The sequence below is a fragment of the Acipenser ruthenus genome, chromosome 9 (assembly GCF_902713425.1).
Source record: "Acipenser ruthenus chromosome 9, fAciRut3.2 maternal haplotype, whole genome shotgun sequence".
NCBI lineage: Eukaryota > Metazoa > Chordata > Actinopteri > Acipenseriformes > Acipenseridae > Acipenser > Acipenser ruthenus.
In genome coordinates, this window is record NC_081197.1 from 10,680,823 (window position 1) to 10,700,871 (window position 20,049).

Here is a 20,049-nt window from a genome sequence, read left to right on the forward strand (position 1 = left end):
ACTTTTCATGGCATGCTTAACCTTCAACATTTTCCTCACAGATATGTCCTTTCTCAAATGTAATAAAGCTTTATTCCAAATATTTTAGAGGAAGAGTCAAAATAGACATTTAAATTTAAACAATGCTTAGGGAAATAGCTTAGTGTGTCTGGCTCAAAGTTTAAAAAAATAGAAACTGTTCACCAAAAAGAACCTCAATATGGGCCAGCAGGTAGGGCTGTTCATTCTCATTGTCTTTGTCTCTCCTGAAGCATGGCTGTTTCAGGGTGTGTCCTGTACACAGTCTCCTGTTTTTAGGTTCATATGGTGTTTTTCCGATCAAGAAAAATATACACACAAAGCTGTGGTAGGCGTTTAATTATAGTTCCACCTAATGCCCTATAGTAAAACTAGCAAATAAAGCTAGTGTTCCACATTCAAGTTCAGTTTTATACTACAATATTATTCCTGGGTGACTGTTTTCAACCTTGTTCTGCAGTTTACCCTTCTATGTGTTACTTTATCAGAGACCTGGGCCCAGCCCAGCCCAGCTTAGCCCAGCCCAGCCCTTCCCAAAGATATAGTAGTTTCTGCTGCAGCCACACAACCTTCCCCCCTATTTCACAGGTTGTCATTCTGTGGAATACAAAGGCATGCTCCTGCAACTACTTTTATGCTGACTGGCAGTGTTACTAATATTCACCTTGTTTAGATGATTAAACTAGACACAAATATTATTATTATTTATTTCTTAGCCGACACCCTTATCCAGAGCAACTTACAATTGTTACAAGATATCGCATTATTTTTACATACAATTACCCATTTATACAGTTGGGTTTTTACTGGAGCAATCTAGGTAAAGTACCTTGCTCAAGGGTACAGCAGCAGTGTCCCACACCTGGGATTGAACCCACAACCCTCTTGTCAAGAGTCCAAAGCCCAAACCACTACTCCACACTGCTGACCCCAAATATATGTTATAACACTCAAACACGCTGACACAGGTTAATATATATATATTTTTTTTAAAAATGGCTTAAATGAAATACAAATTCTGAATATTTGGAGGGGAACTTTTTTATTATAAAAATACCATTCACTTTTGTGGTATGATACTATATTAACATCATTATGCATTTATTACAACAACAAAAAAAGTTTCAAAAATGATGTTAAATTTAAATCAGCTGATTTTTTTTTAAAATAACAATGCAACGTACAGTAACTGTACACTCAGCAATTATAAGCAATAATAGGACATAACAATAACAGTACTGTGTTACAGAAGTGATTTGCAACCATAGAAAGAGTTTTGTTTATAAGTAATGTAATGCATGACACTACATCTTACACTGCGTTCAAGTTATATGCTTCATTTACCCATCTAGGAATCACAGCGGTACAGTGCTTTTTACAGCAGTACTGGCAATAATGTATGTTGGAATCTTGTAAACACCTTACCAACAGGCCCTCTAGTTCTCACTGTACATATCCTGTACCATTTCACGTAATACACAGTCGAACATGTTACAACAGCACGCTCTTCAATTACACTTTAGAGCCAGACTGGAATTCAGACCTGCTGTTCTGTATCTGTTTTTTGTGCTCTGCAATCAATTAACACACATTCCTTCAAAATATATTTAGAGCAATTCACTATCTGTTATTGTTATAAACGTTTTTGAAGATGAGCGTGAGGTCTGACACTTCCCCTTTTTACCTAAAGCATTACTGGTGATAACAATAGCTTCAAATATTTGTCTAGTGCATTCCTTTCCCTCTGAAACATGTAGCAACATCAAACTAAAACTGTGGTGCTGAATTTGAAAATCGCAAGCCAGGTACAAAGTTGTAGAGTGTTCAATATTAGATAACTAAGGCCATATTTCTTTTTAAAGAGTCATATTAAAAACATTAGCAGCATAAACATTGGAGTGCACTAGGAACTCTTTTGTGCCAGAACAGTCTCACTTTTCTAGTTTACAGATTATCATTTGGCAACACGGATCTTTGAACAGGAAAATAGGACTTCCTCCTCTTTAAAGAGTAAGGAAAGCGATCTATGCAAGAATTAGTACAGTAATCCTACGATGAAGAGTGTGATCAGTGCCACTTTAGCTTCTGTATTGTCCAGCTTCTTCCCAAAGAAATTGATTTTCAACTCACCCGCAGCTGTTAAAAGTAAAAGAAAAGTGTCAATGGAGGGGGGGGGGGGGGGGGGGGTGACACACACACACACACACAAATAACAAATGAGGGGCACACTCAGTGCAGGACTGACCAATAATTTAAAGGTGCGTAATGACATGCTCTGATCGAAACAGGTTTTGAATCATACCTCCTACAGTGTCTTCATGAAATTCAGTTCTAGTGGTGTTGCTAGGGATTCTGAAACCACAATGTTAATATTATCATGTTGCATTACCTCCAGCAGGAATTAACCCCTGTTAACGCCAGGAACTCAATGCATTAAACCTGTGTCCGCCATTGAATAACTTTAGCAGGGTGTCATAAATGTTGTCCATTAACATACAATATGTAGAAATGTTGATATAAATATGAATTAAAAAAAAAGTAAAACTACAAAATGATTTAGGCATTTGTGAAGTACACATAAAATAATAACTTTCAATACATGAATATATTTAAAAACTGCTAAGGATATTACCATTTGAAGAATACGAGCCCCCACCATAATAATCTTTAGTGAATATTGTACCCCCTGAAAAATATAACAATATATACTGCACTGTAGTCTGTAAGGTAAAGGCTTACACAGTTTATTATTCAAGATAACCTTTCTTCAGTTTCACATCGATAAATACATAGATTTTACTCTTTAACTAAGGACTTCATTTGTATAATTGTGTCCTATTCTACTCTAATAACATTAATTTGGCAATTTATAAAAAAAAATAAACTATAATTATAAAAACAGTGTTTCATTAAAGTTTTGTAAAAATATTTCATAGAATGTACCGCTACATGATGATATTTAGAATTGCCTTTTTGCTAACACACTCACCCGATTGGCTGACGACTGTGAATGTTGTCGCCATGCCGGCGTGGATGTGATCTGCCACATGGCAGTGCAGGAGCCAGGTTCCAGGGTTCTCTGCGATCAGCTCCACTGTCTGGAATGTCCCAGGGAAGAGGTCATACACATCTGCTCGATGCGCTTTGTCTGTCTGTAGTAAACCAAATCAAACAACACAACTGAATAATGTAATACTAGCCACAACTTCTTGAGCAAGCGTGCACCATTTACAAAAAAATGATTAAATAAATATTTTTATTTTTTCTATGGCTTTTTTTTTTGTGTGTGTGTGTGCTCAATTTTACACTAAAACTTTATTCATAAGCCTCTGTTCACTATAGAAGTAAAACACAAAAAACAAAGACTTATTACTGAGTTTCTTTTCTCTGGGGGGTAGGTGTACTAAAGTGTTGCGCCTGTCGCAATGGTCGCAAACCAGTTGCAAACGAGTCGTTAGTCCAGGGTGAAATGTACTAAACAAGAGCAATGCTATTAGCGACTTTTTACGGAATGCTTTGCAGCAGCTGTTTCTGTTTGCGGTTCAAGTGTAGATTAATATTATTATTATTATTATTATTTATTTCTTAGCAGACGTCCTTATCCAGGGCGACTTACAATCGTAAGCAAATACATTGTTACAATACAAGTAATACAATAAGAGCAAGAAATACAATAACTTTTGTTCAAGCAAAGTACAAGTGTGACAAACCACAATTCAATAATACAGCAGATAATAGTGATCGTGACATCAGGATATGATTAAATAGTGATAGTTACATCAGGATATGATTAAATACAAAGTACTACAGGTTAAACACTTGGCAGATTACAGTATTCTGAAGTACAGGATTAAATGCAGTAAAATAGGGGGCAGATAAGAGCAAAATAAAGCACATTTACATGAAGGGTGATAGTGTCCCAGGATACAAACAGAGGAGTTCTACAGGTGCTGTTTGAAGAGGTGAGTCTTAAGGAGGCGCCGGAATGTGGTCAGGGACTGGGCAGTCCTGACATCTGTAGGAAGGTCATTCCACCACTGCGGAGCAAGGGTGGAGAAGGAGCGGGCTCAACCCAACCCAACTCCCGCTATTTATTTGAACAATGTTGCATGACTCTCGCAATAGAGATCTTGCTAAGACGACACAACATATATTTAAATTACTATATTGTGGCTCTTTTCATTAAAATATTTTCTTATAGTACATAGGACAAAATGTATACTTTGTCGCAACGAAAATGCAAATTGCAGTATGTTTGCGCTGCGACTGGCCCCTCTTAGTACACCTACCCCTGATTATCTTACGACTGCATGCAAAGCTACGGATGCAAAAATAAACACAGTACTGGTATTTCAAGCTTATCGTTTGAATTTGAATGTTACCTTAAAGATGAAGCTCTGTGCATGGAAATGAACCGTATGTATGTCTATTTCATTGCCCATTCCCAGCAAGTACCAGTCAGTCTTCTCATTCTGAGTCATTGTGAGACCATGAAGATTCCCATAGATTTTCCCATTGATTGCTGAAATAAGATATGTGACATTTATAAACATTTTCTAAAATAAATCAACCATGTAATTAAAAAGGCTTTGCTCCTCTTGAATCTGCTTAATATCATATATTTTCAGGATATTGTAGCTTAAATCAGTTCCCTTGGTGGTTTTACAAACTGCCTTTACATACAAAACACAAATTTACTTCAATAAGCTTGTGTTTTACAAAAGTCCAAAATCTTTGAATACATTTTAGCTATATTTGATCTTTTTCATAAATTGCCTTATGATTAATAGCTTTTGCTTTGCATCAAACTGTGTTTGCGCGTACCATGGATTTTATTGCTTTCTAAGAAATGTTCGTCTTTTTCAACCTCCTCTGGGTCTTTATGGAGGTATGTTTGAATGCTCTCATCCAGATACCAGGACTCGTTCTCATCAAACACCATGAAAAGAAGAGCAAACTCTCTGTCCACATCTCTCCTCAGACCCTTCTCATTCAGAAATCCTTTCCGACAGGTTATCAGTGGTCCAATCAGACCGCTGTACATGTCCTGAAATGACACAAGAATTGGTTTTAGTTACACTTCAACCCTTCTCCCAGTCATTGTCACTGTTAACATTTTTATCTCTGAATCAGGTCACACTGGCTCTTCTCCCAGGCTCAGTGAAGACAGCGATTGTTAAAGTGATGACGAATGTACATCTTTCAGAGCAGGTGTAAATATGCCCAGTGTTTTTTAAAGTGTAGGTGGATTGTGCCTTGACTAGAAGTGTCTTACTTTCACAATGTCCGCTGATGAATAATAAACCCAAGTTAAACAGTTGGGGTCAGATCTGCCAGGACCGGATCTTTCAGGAACATTCCATCTGTACATCTTTACGTCACCTTAAAAAAAGAAATACAAAATAAAAACTGGCCTTCTGTAGAATTTCTCCAGACGTTAGATTTGCTTTGACTGATCACTTTTAATGTCACAGTATAAGATCACTTCATGTGCAGCAGGTATTAGGGTCCCTAGGGCCACATACAGTCTGTGCTGCATAGAATTTAAGTGAGGGGCACAGGTGGGGACCTAATACTTGTTGCAGAGGAAATACATTTAGTTGTAAGAGCAGTGTTGAAGTGTTGTGCCTGTCTGAATATATATTCTGGAAAATTAAGAAAAAATTACATTTACAGATTTTTTTTTTTACAATGTAGCCATGGTGTGCCAATATAATATTACTGTAGGTGTAATGTTTTAAAGAATTATACAAGTACAGTGCATTCCAATGAATTGCATACATGATAATTGAGAGGAACCGTAGTTCCTTGCGCCAAGTTATCAGCGAGAACTGCCAGAGACCCTCTATACAGCAAGGATAGTTTATATGTGTTTTCAGGATATTGGCCAAAACCCCATTTCACTTTTAATTTGTATATTCCCAACACTCTTAGGTGAAATGTAGAAGATAAAAGTCATTACCTGTCATACAGTAAATAATTAAAGATATATTCAGCCTGAAATGGGAACTATTAGATCCTGCTTACCTGGCTCAGTATTTGGCACTTCAAGTGTGTTATCCAAATCGACCCGTTCCACGCCATGAGCATGAACGGAGTACGGGCGACTGGCCTTATTCTTAAAAACAACTAGTATGGCATCGCCAACTTCTGCTCTTATTACTGGGCCTATAAAAAAAATAGAAATATATTTATATTTTGTGAACCAACAAAAGCACCCCATTATTTATGGAACTAAATCTTAAAAATAACCAGTGGTGCACCAGAAATGTAAATGTGAATGATGGCAATCAAGGTAGGTTAAAGAGCAAGTAGCAGGGTTCTGAACCACGGGCGTCGAAACTCCAGCCTCACAAGACATCTGAATCCGGCTGCGAGCCGAGCCAAGCCAGGGGCGGGGTTAAGGATTTTGGTCATTACGTTGCATCAGTCAGAACACTCCAGAAAGACAAAAGACAAGCAGCATGGCAGGCAATGAGTGTGATTAGAGAAAAGAACAGCCTTGGGACACTGAGGAAGTGCAGACTTTAGTTTCTCTGTTGGCAGATGGAAGTGTTCAGGAAGATCTGGATTTGTGTGTCAGAAATGAGAAAGTTTATGTCAAAATTTCTGATGATTTGAAGCAAATGCACATAATCCGCGGGTACAGTACACAACTCAAACTCCAAAACACAAAATTCTACCAAATATCTCATTCTTGACCTTTATTATATTAATATAAAGAAAAAAAAATGCGGAAACTCTCATTGCGCTCACGCAGCTTCTTTTTTTTTAAGCGCTCAAACAAAACAACAACTATCCTTAAACAGGACAAAATATAGCAATACAAGATATAGCTGTACTGTTGGTCTATTAATTTTTGAACATCATTTGTAGGTGCATCTTTTGGCAAACTGAGTTAATTAATAACAATAATTAATAAAAACCATCTTTCGTTGCGTGTGACGTCAGTGGCACGGCTCGGCTCTGCAGTGGAAAAACAACCCAGGCTCTCCTTAACCGCACCGTGAGGGCTCGGTACGGACCCGGCATGGCTCGGTTGTACAGTGGAAAAGAGGCAGAAGCATATTCAATTGAGTCACAGTACCTAATATCTCCAAGTGTTCTTCTTGTGGAGATCTCTTTTTCAGCTCTGTGAACTGGCTGTTGGTGTACTCTCTGTATGCAACCTTTCTGTACTTGGAACCAATCAAATCTTCCCCTTTACCAACAAAGGTGTGACCATAACTGCAAAGGTAAAAGGAAAACTTGCTTTACATTCACAGAGAGAGAGAGAGAGAGAGAGAGAGAGAGAGAGAGAGAGAGAGAGAGAGAGAGAGAGAGAGAGAGAGAGAGAGAGAGAGAGAGAGAGAGAATACAACAGTGGATTATGAAGAATTATGGGCAAGTCACTTCATTAGTGTAGTTTAAAAGTATCATACAACTATCAATGTCTGGATTACACAGTATATACTCCATATTACATGTTTTTTTTTATTACTGGGGAACAATATATAGAATGTGTTAGAGCCTATAATCAATCCTAAGCACTATGGCAAGCCAACTTATCGTTTAGGGTTATCTCAAATCTTGAAATATTTAGAAATATCTGTAATTCACCTGTAAATAAAACATTTTGAAGATATCTTAATTTCATTTTGAGATATCTAAAACTGAAATGGAGATATTACAAATTGATTTAGAGATATCTCTAAATCATTTTAAGATATCTAAAAAACATTTAGAGATATCTGAACATCATTTCCTTTAAATTGAGCTTTAAATGAGATATCTAAAATGCATTTTCACACATCTGAAATTCAATTTACAAGGTAAGATATCTAAAAATAACTTCCTGTTCATTTAAAGACCTCTCTAAATGGACAGGCAGTCCATTCAAAACATAGAGCAAGATATCTTGAAATGACGTCCTGTTCATTTCAAGATATCTTAAAATGATTTACAGATATCTATAAATAAACAGGAAGTTATTTTAGAGATAACGCTACAAGACAGTTTGGCATACCACGCTAGCAAAACATTATTTAAAGATATCTGCAAATTATTTACAGATATCTCTAAATGATAATTTTGCCATAAAGCACAGGTGGTAATGCATTGTGTTTGTGTGATTGCGACTCACACAGAGCTGTTTAAATATTGCCCTCTACAGGTTTGAGAAAGGAAAGCATACAAAGAGCAATACTAGCAGAGATTGTGTTAATCATCTGGTTCCTGCATACTTTACTTCATTTACTCGTACCTGCCCTGTATAATACCCTATAATTAAGGTGTGAACATACAACAGGTGTTGGAGTAATGCACTGCAAACAGATTCTTCTGCAATCGTACAACAACAAATGCAAAGCTCTCAGGTTTACCCTTTCACTCAACATCACTTGAATGCAGTAACAAGCTGTGCTTTACAGGTGATAAAGAAATGAACACTATACTTAAAAACCAGAAAAGCAACATGTGTTGAGATTAAAAACTCTCCAACTGCAACACAGAATTAAACTTAACAACAGTATACGCAATAGAAATATATAGGATTATATAAGGATTTTTATCAACACAAAATGGAAAGTTGATGATACAAAGAATATCAAATTGCAGATTCAGACCATGATCTTAACGGCTGATCTAAATACTGCTGTCTATGATATATCACGGGCGCAGTACGTATTATTACAAATAATTTCTATAACACTTGATTTGTGTTACACTGGTGCACAAAGAGTCTTATTTGAATGATTTTAAGTGTGGCATTAGATCTGCAGTTTTCTAGATCCACTGAATAGACCCCTATATACACTCAAGTGAAATGCTCCCACCTCTCCTCCATAGAGGCATTGTGCAGTTGCAACTCCCAGCTCCTGTCCGGTGAATAGTCCCACTCCAGCTCCTCTGCAGCGAGGTAGTATGTCCTCAAGGACCCAAACAGCTGGTGTGGGACAGTCCTGTTGCCACAGTCCTGCACGGAATAAAACCCTTTCATTCCCCCCAGGTAATGATCGCTGGTCCGGCAGCTTATTTCAAACTTGCCTGAAAAACAGACTCAAAAACTCAATTTTAGTGTTTAAATGAGTGATAATTACCAATGCTTTAGAATTTATTTTCTTAGCTCTTATGAGGAACAGTAATTAGCATGGAGCCCTACCAGCAGTGTCAGGCTGCATGGCTGCAGTGACTGAGGTGTGGGGGAACAGGCTGAGTGTGTCTCGTGTCATTCCTCCTCTCTGAATGGTGTTTCCTTGGAAATAGACCCCATGAATGTCCACCTCATTCCCCAGTCCCATCAAGTGCCAGGAGACGTTGTCCCCCTTGCACATGTCCAAGCCGGGCATATTACCAAACATGTATCCATTAATCGCTGCAAGAGAAATCCATCAACCTAATAAAAATCAACATTCACAAGCTGTCCTATGAATCATAAGGCCGAACACAGCTGTAATGTACACCAATGCCTTTCGAGAGAAATACTCAAACGATCTTGTAAAATAATTAGGTACCAGGAGGCTCTATATACAAATGCCAAACAAATAGCAACAACTTTAAGTGCAACGTGGTGTGGCTATGTAGTATCAGAGTTATCTTAACTAATGTATTCCTCTTGTTCAGATTCACTTTGTATATATTTCTGTTTTAAGCCTTACATCCTGGTGACTTTTTTAAAGCAGCGCTGTGGCCTCAATCGATTTCTCAGAATCATGTCTGATCTCCAAGTACATATGATGCATTAACCTGTCCTCCTTGCAACACTTTGCCCCTAGTGGATGTAAGATATATCATATCCCACATTTTACACCCACAAGCAGAGTGCTGCAGGGATGTTTAAATAATGAACAGTGATTACATTTTGTAAGTACAAGTGTTATTAAACAGTTACAAAAGAACGTACTTGAGATAAAAAAAATAAAACAAATTATATATATACGTGCAAAGTGGAAACCGGCAAACATTCAAGGAACAGTCTAAAAGTAATCTTTAGAGAACAGCGTTTGTTTTTTATGACAACACTTTCATGTACAATATACTGTATAAACAATACATTAGGGAATATATGACAGGTGGTCCTTTAGAGATGTGTTATTATATTCTGATGAATACATACCGTGCATTTTATTGGATTCCTGAAAGTCTTCATCCATCTGATCTATACTGGAGGGCTCTGCTACAAACCTCTCAATATTGCCTTCCAGGTACCAGCTCAAATTCTCATCAAAAACGGTAAACAGCAGATAGAACTCCTTATCAACCCCTCTCTAAACCAAAGAGAAATCAACACATCACTGATGAGGCAAGTAACCCTAAACCTCTCTCAACGAGGATGTTAAATCGCGCACAAGAGCAATCTGACATTCTGAAGCTGGATTCGCTAACCCTAAACAGTGCAATAAGCTCACTGTAAAGCTCAAAGAGGTAAAGTAAAGCATATTCAAAACATGGCAAACTATGATTACGGAAGCTAAATGCATAGTATATCTACTGGAAACGCATTGGACAACTGCAAAATTACAACAGTGCAAAATGACTTTGATAATGGGAAACCTAGCACCACAGGAACGAGCAGTTCAATTATTGTTTGTTCAATTATATTTATGTCATTAATTAGTCAGTACATCTTACACCATCATGTACTGATGTAACCCTGTGCATTGTAGATACAGAACCACTTTAGATTCCAATTTCAGAGATGTGCCCAAACTGCACAAGATGTAAAAAAAGAGATGCACATAGGACATAATAACTCACTATATGTATATACGTATATTTAAAAACTCTTAATGAGCATACGTTATTTAAGCAATAAACAACAACTGGGTATCCAGTATCTCAGATTTAATGATACTATGAGGCGTTACATAAGTCCTTTAATAGTTTTCTCTACATTAAGATCCAAGATAATTTACAGACCGCAGTGTTAATTACTTAAAGTATCTGTTTAAAATGTAAAGCACTTCTTTGCTTTGCTATTAACACTGACACTGTTGAGCTGAGAGGTTACACAGCGCAAGTATTGTAGTTGATCCAGAAAAACAGCTAGAATCAATATGTCCAGCTGTATATTAGCTTATGACTTACATTTACCTGCTCAACCTATCAGAGTGTAGGGAGCCAGCCATTTAACCTATCACAATTAACAATCCATGTAACCGATATATTCTTAAGTTTTTCAGGGTCCCATTACCTGTAAGCCTTTCTCATTGAGTGCATCCTTCCTGCACACCAGCAGAGGCCCGACGAGTCCAGAGTTTGTATCCTGAACAGGATCGACTGCTGAGTAGTAAAGGTAAGAAAGGCAGTCTGGATCGCTCTGGGAAGGGCCCTCAGTCACTGTCCATCTGTAAGTGAAGATCTCATTGGGCTGAACATGAGATCCGGGTTTCTCAAAACCTCACGTGCATATCAATGACAAAGAAAGAAAGATGAAGATATAGTGCAAGTCTATGTTTCATTATTAAATATTCTATACACTGTTAGGAGATTAAATATTCTCGGGGATGGAAATAAGTCTCCTATTGCATAGCAGTTTCACCCATTCCAGGTTTTATTATGAGCCTGATTAGCCACAGTGTATAGGTAACAAGCTCAGTTGTGTCTTATACTCCTAATAAAACCAGGAATGGATCACACTGCTAAGCAATGGGGGTCTTATTTCCATCCCAGGTACCTGTCATGGAGTTATTATTTGTAAACCAAGGGAGCTTGTACATTAATGTTGCTATAAATGCACAGGTACTGGACAAAACTTTAGAAACAAGGCTTCCATTTCCAAGAATGAAGGTAGTAATCACTGGAGATTGGTGATGATTCCCTAAAGAACAATTTAAACACATTTCAACTTGCCATCTAAATCAGTGCCATGGCGGCCCTTTGTCCTATTGACAATGTTGTGGCTGGTGTTACGTTTTTATTAACTCTATCTGGTGCATTATATAAATGGAAGTTAATAAAGACGGAGTTGTTTTTTTGGGGTTTTTTTTGTTTGTTTTTATAAATTTAGTTGTTGCCAATTATTTTTTTTTATTATTATTTTCTCCCAATTTGGAATGGCCAATTATTATTTGAAGCTCAGTTCACCGCTACCACCACAGCGTTGACTCGGGAGGGCGAAGACGAACACACGCTGTCCTCCGAAGTGTGTGCCGTCAGCCGACCGCTTTTTTTCACACTACGGACTCACCATGCAGCCAACCAAGAGCTACAGCGTCGGAAGACAACACAGCTCTCGGGCAGCTCCCTCCCCCCCGGGCAACGCTCGGCCAATTGTGCGTCGCCCCCCTGGGAGCTCCCATCCACGGTCGGCTGTGGAATAGCCTGGACTCAAACTCGCGACGTCCAGACTATAGAGCGCATCCTGCACTCCACGTGGAGCGCCTTTACTGGATGCGCTACTCAGGAGCCCCCTAAGACTGAGCTTTTTAATCAAAGACTTACCATCTATATAGTTTGTGCCTTCAGATCCCTTGCTGTACTGTACTCCATGTGGCTGTATGCTCAAATTCTTGTCCCCTTTATTCATGAATGTCACTAAAATTGTGTCACCAACTTCAGCCTTGATAACCGGGCCTTAAAACAAAAAACAATATATACACACTATTACCAATATTAATACTTCATGTAGGTGAGTACAGGTTTGTCAGAGCTTGAATTGAATGTACCTGTCATTAAGATTTAAAAGTAATCTATAAAACACATTAAATCATTAATCATCAAAGGAGAAAAAGGTTACATTAAATGTTCTTTTCCTTTATGGTTACAAAAATGTTTATCCACTAGAGGGCAGGACATTATACAAAATCTGAAAAAACTTGTCCGCTCTGCCAACAGTCTGTGTAACAAAAACCAGCAGTGCCAGCGCTCTGTAAACCGTTCCAGTGCTTGCATGGCAAGAGTTTGTATTTTTGTTTTTAAAAGGTTATAGCACTGTTACAGATTTAGTGCTACAACCACAGCTGTCTATCCAGTTGCCGTGGTTGCAAGTTGCCCCAGTAACATGATTGGCTGAAAGTGGGCATACGCTACGCTGTTCTCAATGGGTGCAGTTCTCTTACGTACCACACTCCTGTGTATCACGCTGATTGGCTGCAGAGACTTGGGGATTTTAAAATGCAATGTGGGGGTTGAGGTTTATGACCTGTCCCCAAGCTCGTACTGTGGAGTACTGTGGTATATATAATGCTGTACAGTTAGATTATCTATAAAGCTTTTCAAATCAGAATGAGAAGCTTAACAGAGAGGTCAGAGCGTGAAGTCGCATCAGAAAATGAGGTTTTTAAACTGCAACCCCTGAATAGCCCTGCTTTCATTTATACTCATGGTAGGTAGAAATGAGGTCATGAATAAGAGGTTCACCTAGAAACTGAATTGTGATATTGAGGTCTACACCAACACTATGCACTTGCATATTAAATATAATCGCAACACGCGTATGTCAATCTACTATAGACAGACTATATGCATCCCTGTAGTGATAATGATATAGCAGGTGGAGCTAGACGTTAACAAAGGCAAAAGTCTACGTAGAACAAAACTTACACTTAACAGGAGAGTACCCCTGCAAATAATTCTCAGGATTTAAAACTATATGGATACAAAATTAATGCAGGAGGCAAGTACCAAGGATCCCAAGGTGTTTTTCATTCCTGGTCCGCTCCTTCTTTGTGGCGAACGTGTTGTCAGTGTACTCCACATAAACAACCTTCATGTACTCTCCTCCGATCCTTCCCCCACTCTTACCAAAGAACGTTTCAGATTTACTGCAATGAAAAACAATGGCACAATGTAATCTCTTTGGAGTTATTTCAATGTATACAAGCGTTGAGAGTTTAACGCTATTTATTAAACCGGATCTCATTTTGTAATTTACTCTGGCATTCTTTTCAACTACAAAATGGCAGTTCACACAGTTTCAAATTACACAGCGTTGCTAAGCAGAGGCAGAGTTGGATTCCCGGACTTCAGCTGTTTAATTTTGATGTAAAAATCGTCTTTGTTGGTTTCTTTCCTCGTGTTATTTTTAATCTGCATCTAAACATTTTATCTTGACTTTACTACTTATTGTAGAAATGTGTAAAATATAATGTTTTAAATTCCATAGAGCAAACAATCTGCATTGCTCTCAAAAACAATGCGTTGAATTTATTGATTCTTTTTTCACCTTTTTTTTTTAAATTAATTTTCTCCAGTAAATGTAAAATCAAAGAGAACAAGCAATTTCAATCACAGTCACGTTCTACATTACAGTGCAAACTAACTGATATGTATTGGTTTACAGTTAAATCCAATATAATTTATTTAAATGTTAGACATCAGTTACAAATGAATGAGCCACACTCATTACAATTCAACAGCCTGTTTAATGAGTCATGAACTGGCCGCTTACCCACACTTGCTGTGCTTTTAAAATGTAATACCGTAGTAAGCAGTTAAACACTGTGAATGGGCCCCAGTGTTGATTCATTCAGTGCTTTGGTATTTGTGTGCAAGAGTGATTCATCATCCGCTTCAGTACATTTCCAGACAAGACTTCAGTAAAGTAAAGTGACACAGGCTCTCACAAAATTACCTTCCAGTAAGATTCAGTGCTAGACCATCGTAAGTACTGTAACCCAAAGGACCATAGTTCCACAATACACTTTCGGCAGCAATGTAGTACTTCCTCTCTTTGCCAGTAGAGGGCGTTTTGTGGACTCCGGCGTTGCATTCTGACACCTGATACAGTGCCTGCATCCCAGCTGGATAAAAGAAAATAAATAACAGAAGAGGAGATGTTCAAAGAAACTGTTTTTTAAGGGTTACTTATTTCTCTAAAGTTTTCTCATTTTTCATATGTTCCTTTTTTTTACTGTCGTGTTCAGTTTAAAAAAAATCAATCAGCAGAATTTGAAAAACAAACAAACAATTAAAAGTCTGTCATTCGTTAACTATATTACCAGTTCAAAAGTCTGGAAACTCTAATGTATTTGTAATCACGTGATTTTTTTTACATCTTTAAAGGTGATATTTATTTATTTATATTCTGATAAGATTTTACACTGTTAGGTGAATATTACAATTCCACTATTTTTCTTGAAGATAATTTATTTGCACTTGTCTAGATCAGTATTATTCACTTATGCTCTTAATAAGAACACAGCCACTGTGTACCTTGTATGTGGTCATTAACTTGACAGCTCAGCATCCATTTCCCCACATTCTCTGTGATCATCTCTGAGGTCACAAACGTGGCTGGATAGAGGCTGATGACATCACTTCTGTGGCCCCTGTCCAAGACGCTGTGTCCATGGAAATAAGCAGAGTGGATATCCACCTCATTCCCCATTCCAAACATGTGCCAGGACACCTTCTTGTTAGCACACATCTCAAGACCAGGCAGGTTTCCAAACAGATAGCCATTGATAGCTACAGCAGAGAAGTATGTCAGCAGTGAAAAAGACACATTCCCACACTGTACAGTATTACAAAGTACCGTATTGTAAGAATCGGCAGTAGACAATGATTCAGAATGTTTTACAACAACCAGTTCCTCCACATAATTTCACTTTCTTTCTTTTTTTTAAAAAATTTGGAGCACTCATATTACACCCGTTATCTTACCCATTTTAAAATCCCTGAATATCACCTCCCGATTGCAACCCAAGGACCTCAGTTCCTGTCGTCTAGCCAGTTGCCTGTTTTCTTTCTAGCGTTCATACAGACTCTTCCACTATACCCACTTTGACCTCACTTTGTCTCTGGAGACGGATTGCTCTAAAATGCAGTATTACATGGATGTGTTTCAGCATATTTTTGCACAGGTTTTTATAATGCACATTTCCATGCTTTTAATGTTGATTTCAGCAGCTGATTCTGGGTGCAGGGTTTGCGTTGACAGTGCGTTGCACTTTATAAACGCTTTCTTTACCAAATGATCTTCACTGGCAATGCGATGGTTCTGGTGCTTACTCCACGGGTATTTTAAAATAAGCTCCTGTTTCTATCACATTCCTATGTTTTAAAACACGCACCATGCATTTTGTTACTCTCCTGGAACTCCTCCTCATCCCTGTCGACAGTGGAGGGGTTTGTGCAGTGTGCCTCTATGTTTTCATCCAGGTACCAGCTCAGATTCTCATCCACCACACTGAACATCAAGATAAAGTCTTTGTCAACGTCTGTCCGATCTTGGGACTGCCCCTGCAAGACACCTGAGAGAGTGGAAACAGCAGCACTGTTTTGAGCGCAATTAAACATTCTGTTGATATGCACTGAAACAAATAAAAGGGAACATTTCTATTGCACACATTTATACACTGCTCTCCAACACGTATTGAGCCAGATAATACAATGCAGAATGACTGGGGTATACTGGCCTGGTAATATATTACTTTACCCCTCCTGGATCCCTTTCGTAATAAATATCTAGGCTAGATATAGATAACGGTCCCCTCATTAAAGGTATTGAGCAAACGATCTCATTTTAATCTACTCTGACCACTTGCTCACAGATAATTGTCTTCTCTACAAATAATATACATTTGCAAAGGATTTGAGCTACCACAGATGTTATTAATTTACTACCTTTGCAATCTACAGGTATATGCGAAACACACGGACAATCAACACTTTTCAAGCCAATGGAAACCTACAAATCTAGATTTCCTTTCTTTATCCTTTTTCACTAGCTGCTGGCCAACTAGAAATAAGAACTTTTCCACTCCTCCCTACCTTTTCATACTATGGCATGCAGATAGTCTCACACCATTAATGTACAGTTCAGTATTAATGTATAGGTTATCAAGGCTCAAGTTGGCGACACAGGTTTTCCTTATTGATATGGGAATACCAGAGCAGTCTAAATCATTACAGATTAAGGCATGAGTTTGTCACAAAAAAAGAGTGTATAAGAAAGGACAGGAAATTACCCTTTTTACAAGTGAGGAGAGCGCCTATCAATCCTGAGGCCATGTCCTTGGGCTCATCTCTGTGAGAATGGTAGGCCCACGTCAGGCAGTTTGGATCGTCCTCAGTAGGGGCGAATTGCTGCTTCACTATCCAGGTGTAGGTGTGACTTCCTCCAGGAGGCACAGAATCATCCTTCTTCTGTTTTCCAGATGTCCCATCAGGATACAGTGCACCTAGAAGACAAAATGAGAACTAAATTAGGTTAATGGCCAGGTTTTATCAAGGTATCTCCAAGGTAGTGTATTTCTCAGTGTTTTTTGAAAGGCAAACTAAATGCTGTTAAGCCACAAGTCTTCATTTTTGAAACTGCCCCGTGTGAAACATCAGTAATACACCATTGTATCTAATCCAGCGCAATGCATTTCAATATTTTAAAATCAATAAAGTTTTAGTGTTGAAGAAAGGGAATGCACTGCACTGTCATAAACCACCAAGTAAAACCCACACAGTGGTGACAACATTTTCTGACAGGCTATGTAAACATGCACCAGAAAGGATCTGCCCAAACCAACAGGCTGACTAGTTTTATTGCTTTTTAAACCCACTCATTTCATCTAAATGTTGCTTTGCTGTCTGGAAGTTTGACTAAGAACAAAATTTCTCACAAAAAAAGAAACTAAGGCCGAAAAGTTTTTTTTGCTGGTCAAAACAGCTGCATTTCTGTAGAGACAGGCATTTATGCATTGATTAAAAAAAAATAAAGACAGACGCAGTATTTTCACTTCTGATGAATATACTAACCAACCGGAAGCAAAGCCTTTCTAATCTACATAGTTTGATTTTGTAAGCAATATCACAAATACCGATAATATAGCTTCAGTTCAGGCTGTTCCGGCTCCCTATCAAGATGCACATAGGATGTCTGTGCATTCAAACTTCATTTGGAGCCATGCAAGGTTTTTAAGGAAAAGAAAATATTTGAATATCTATTTTGCATTTGTATATCAGTTTTTCTTAGACGGATCCTATTTTAGTCTGGACCCTCCACCTTCATTCCAGTATTATTAAACACAGGAAATCACCCACATGTACCTTCAGAGTCCTTCTCATAGAACACCCCATGGGGGTGCAGGGAGTAGGGCCGGGAAGCGAAGTTCTTCAAGTGGACGACTATCACATCTTCCACCTCAGCTTTGAGCACTGGCCCCAGGAACCCAAGCCATTCGGGTTTGGGGATCTCTTCAGTATAGTTGCCATCTCTGTACTCCCAGTACACAGCCTTCTTGTACACGCTTCCTATACGATGTGGCCCTTGCTGCAGAAACACCGAAGCCTGTCTGGAAAATCAAAAGGTGTTACCAATGAAGAAGAGGTGAAAATTATATTGAAAAGTGAGGTGGAAAAAGTCACTTCTACTACAAACAGGGAGTAGCTGATTGGTGGCAAGAAATTGGTTTGACTGTTTTCTATTATTCCTACATTTAGCAGTATAGTTTAGGGTTACCATCATAATTTATATAAAATGCACCAAAGGTGCCTGTGTATCTCATCAAACGGATATGCTGTTGTGTGGTATTAGTTACAAGGTATATCCTTACCCTGCAGTTTTTCAGTATTTTTTTCCTTTCTGATAGATGTGCAAATTATCATTTGGAGTAAAAAATTTTGAGAATCTCATTTGATTGTTTTTATTTCACTTTACTTCAAATTTAATTTTGGCATAGCAGACAGTGCCTCCTGCTGGGTAAATATTGTAACTGTGTTTGCATGGGTATCTGGAAATCCATGTTAAGAGAGATCTGTCTATATACAGTTCTTTCAGGATGAAAGCGTAAGCAAAATCAATTTTAAGAATGCTCTTCATGAAGCATCACTAGATACATTGGACATCGCAGCACCTGCCAACCTAGTAACACCAACTATCAGCCCTCTATCAAAGTCTGTCAGATCTGCTGTCATACCAACTCTTTAAAGTGTGTGCAACATAATACATATTACGTTTCCATTTTTCGTCTCAACCTTGGTATATGGCAGCATACTTTAGGTAAAAAGTATGAAAACACAACCTTAAAATGACTTTGGGTCCTGTATTTATTTTACGGTTTTGTCTGGCTGCAATTACTCTCACTATAGTTTTCAACAACATTTTCATTTAAGCTTGAATCTGACTTTTATTTATTTATTAACAAATAGAAAAATAGCGATATGAACAATCTGCCTCCTGGGCCTTTCTTGGGATAAGTAAAAAAAAAAAAAAAAAAAAAAAAAAAAAAAACAACAACACGATTTTAAAATATATATTTTGTATTTTTATTATTAGTCGATCTTTCATTCAGTTTAGATGAGTAAGTGTTACTATTTAGTCAATTGGTATTTACTACTGTGCCCGTTTCATTTAACAGTGGGTTCATTCATTTCAGTCTTCCCGATAAACACATATTACGTGCGCAAACTGAAAAAACAAAATTGCTGCGTTATAAAAAGGTGAAGGTGTGTAATAATACTGATTATTATAGACATATCATTGTATAATACTCACTTGTCCTCATCAATGCTGAGCCCCTTTATAATGTTTTTGCCACTCGGTGCATAATTCCAGGATTCTTCTTTGATTCCTATGTAGTAGATTCTGGTCACACATTCGTTGAGTCGTACCAGAGTGAAGCAGAGAGTAGCAACCAGCGAGAAAACCCAGGGGCGCTGGGATATGTTCATCATGATGCAGCGATGTTTTTTGTAACGGTAGATCAGTCTTCATGAAGGCTAATGATCAGTGCTCAGGCTGCAGTGCAGTCTCAGTACCGTGTGGCATTGGTTGCATAATACTAAAAAGTCCGGTCTCGCCCCTTGTCCACTCAGGCGTCACTTTTCAAAAAGGATAAAGACATAATTGCCAAGGAGACGCTAAAAAAAAAAAAACATTATAAAACAATCGGGGGTGGTTGAAACTGCACTCAGGGGGTGGTTGAAACTGCACTCTCTCAATTTACACTCTCATAGCACATTCTTTGAGCTCTACGACATAAAAAAAAAAAAATACAGAATGACAAAAATAAGCTAATAAACAAGTCTCCAATCCCTTGGGGGTGGGGGGAGGTATTACTGACCAACACCGACAGCGGTGGAGCACCTCAATAAATGTAACCCATCTCTGGTTGTGTG

General features: G+C 38.1%; 1 protein-coding gene across 2 annotated transcripts; it reads right to left on the minus strand.

The window, feature by feature from the left end:
- Positions 1-762: 762 nt before the first annotated feature.
- LOC117405600 (ferroxidase HEPHL1) lies at positions 763-19,768 on the minus strand. 2 transcript variants are annotated; one of them, XM_034923877.2, is made up of 20 exons: positions 19,427-19,768; positions 17,980-18,224; positions 16,908-17,120; positions 16,011-16,190; positions 15,151-15,405; positions 14,570-14,738; positions 13,621-13,760; positions 12,439-12,570; positions 11,189-11,394; positions 10,112-10,262; positions 9,158-9,370; positions 8,832-9,042; positions 7,106-7,245; positions 6,046-6,186; positions 5,294-5,400; positions 4,843-5,065; positions 4,401-4,540; positions 3,008-3,170; positions 2,321-2,370; positions 763-2,154 (listed from the first exon to the last, which is right to left on the minus strand). In XM_034923877.2, exons 1-19 carry the CDS (start codon positions 19,603-19,605, stop codon positions 2,324-2,326), a joined length of 3,255 nt encoding a protein of 1,084 aa, XP_034779768.2. In that variant the 5' UTR covers positions 19,606-19,768; the 3' UTR covers positions 763-2,154; positions 2,321-2,323. The 2 variants fall into 2 exon arrangements, with proteins under 2 accessions (XP_034779768.2, XP_034779766.2); XM_034923875.2 differs by lacking the exon at positions 2,321-2,370 and having other exon boundaries at positions 764-2,154; positions 19,427-19,767.
- Between the last annotated feature and the right edge of the window lie 281 nt (positions 19,769-20,049).

Excerpts from the sequence above, each read along its gene's own strand:
- LOC117405600 (XM_034923875.2), bottom strand. The coding sequence starts at position 19,605 with ATGATGAACATATCCCAGCGCCCCTGGGTTTTCTCGCTGGTTGCTACT. Across the intron at positions 18,225-19,426 it reads CTCAGCATTGATGAGGACAA|ACAGGCTTCGGTGTTTCTGC; the intron begins GTGAGTATTATA and ends TTGATTTTCCAG. Across the intron at positions 14,739-15,150 it reads AGTTAATGACCACATACAAG|CTGGGATGCAGGCACTGTAT; the intron begins GTACACAGTGGC and ends TCTTTTATCCAG.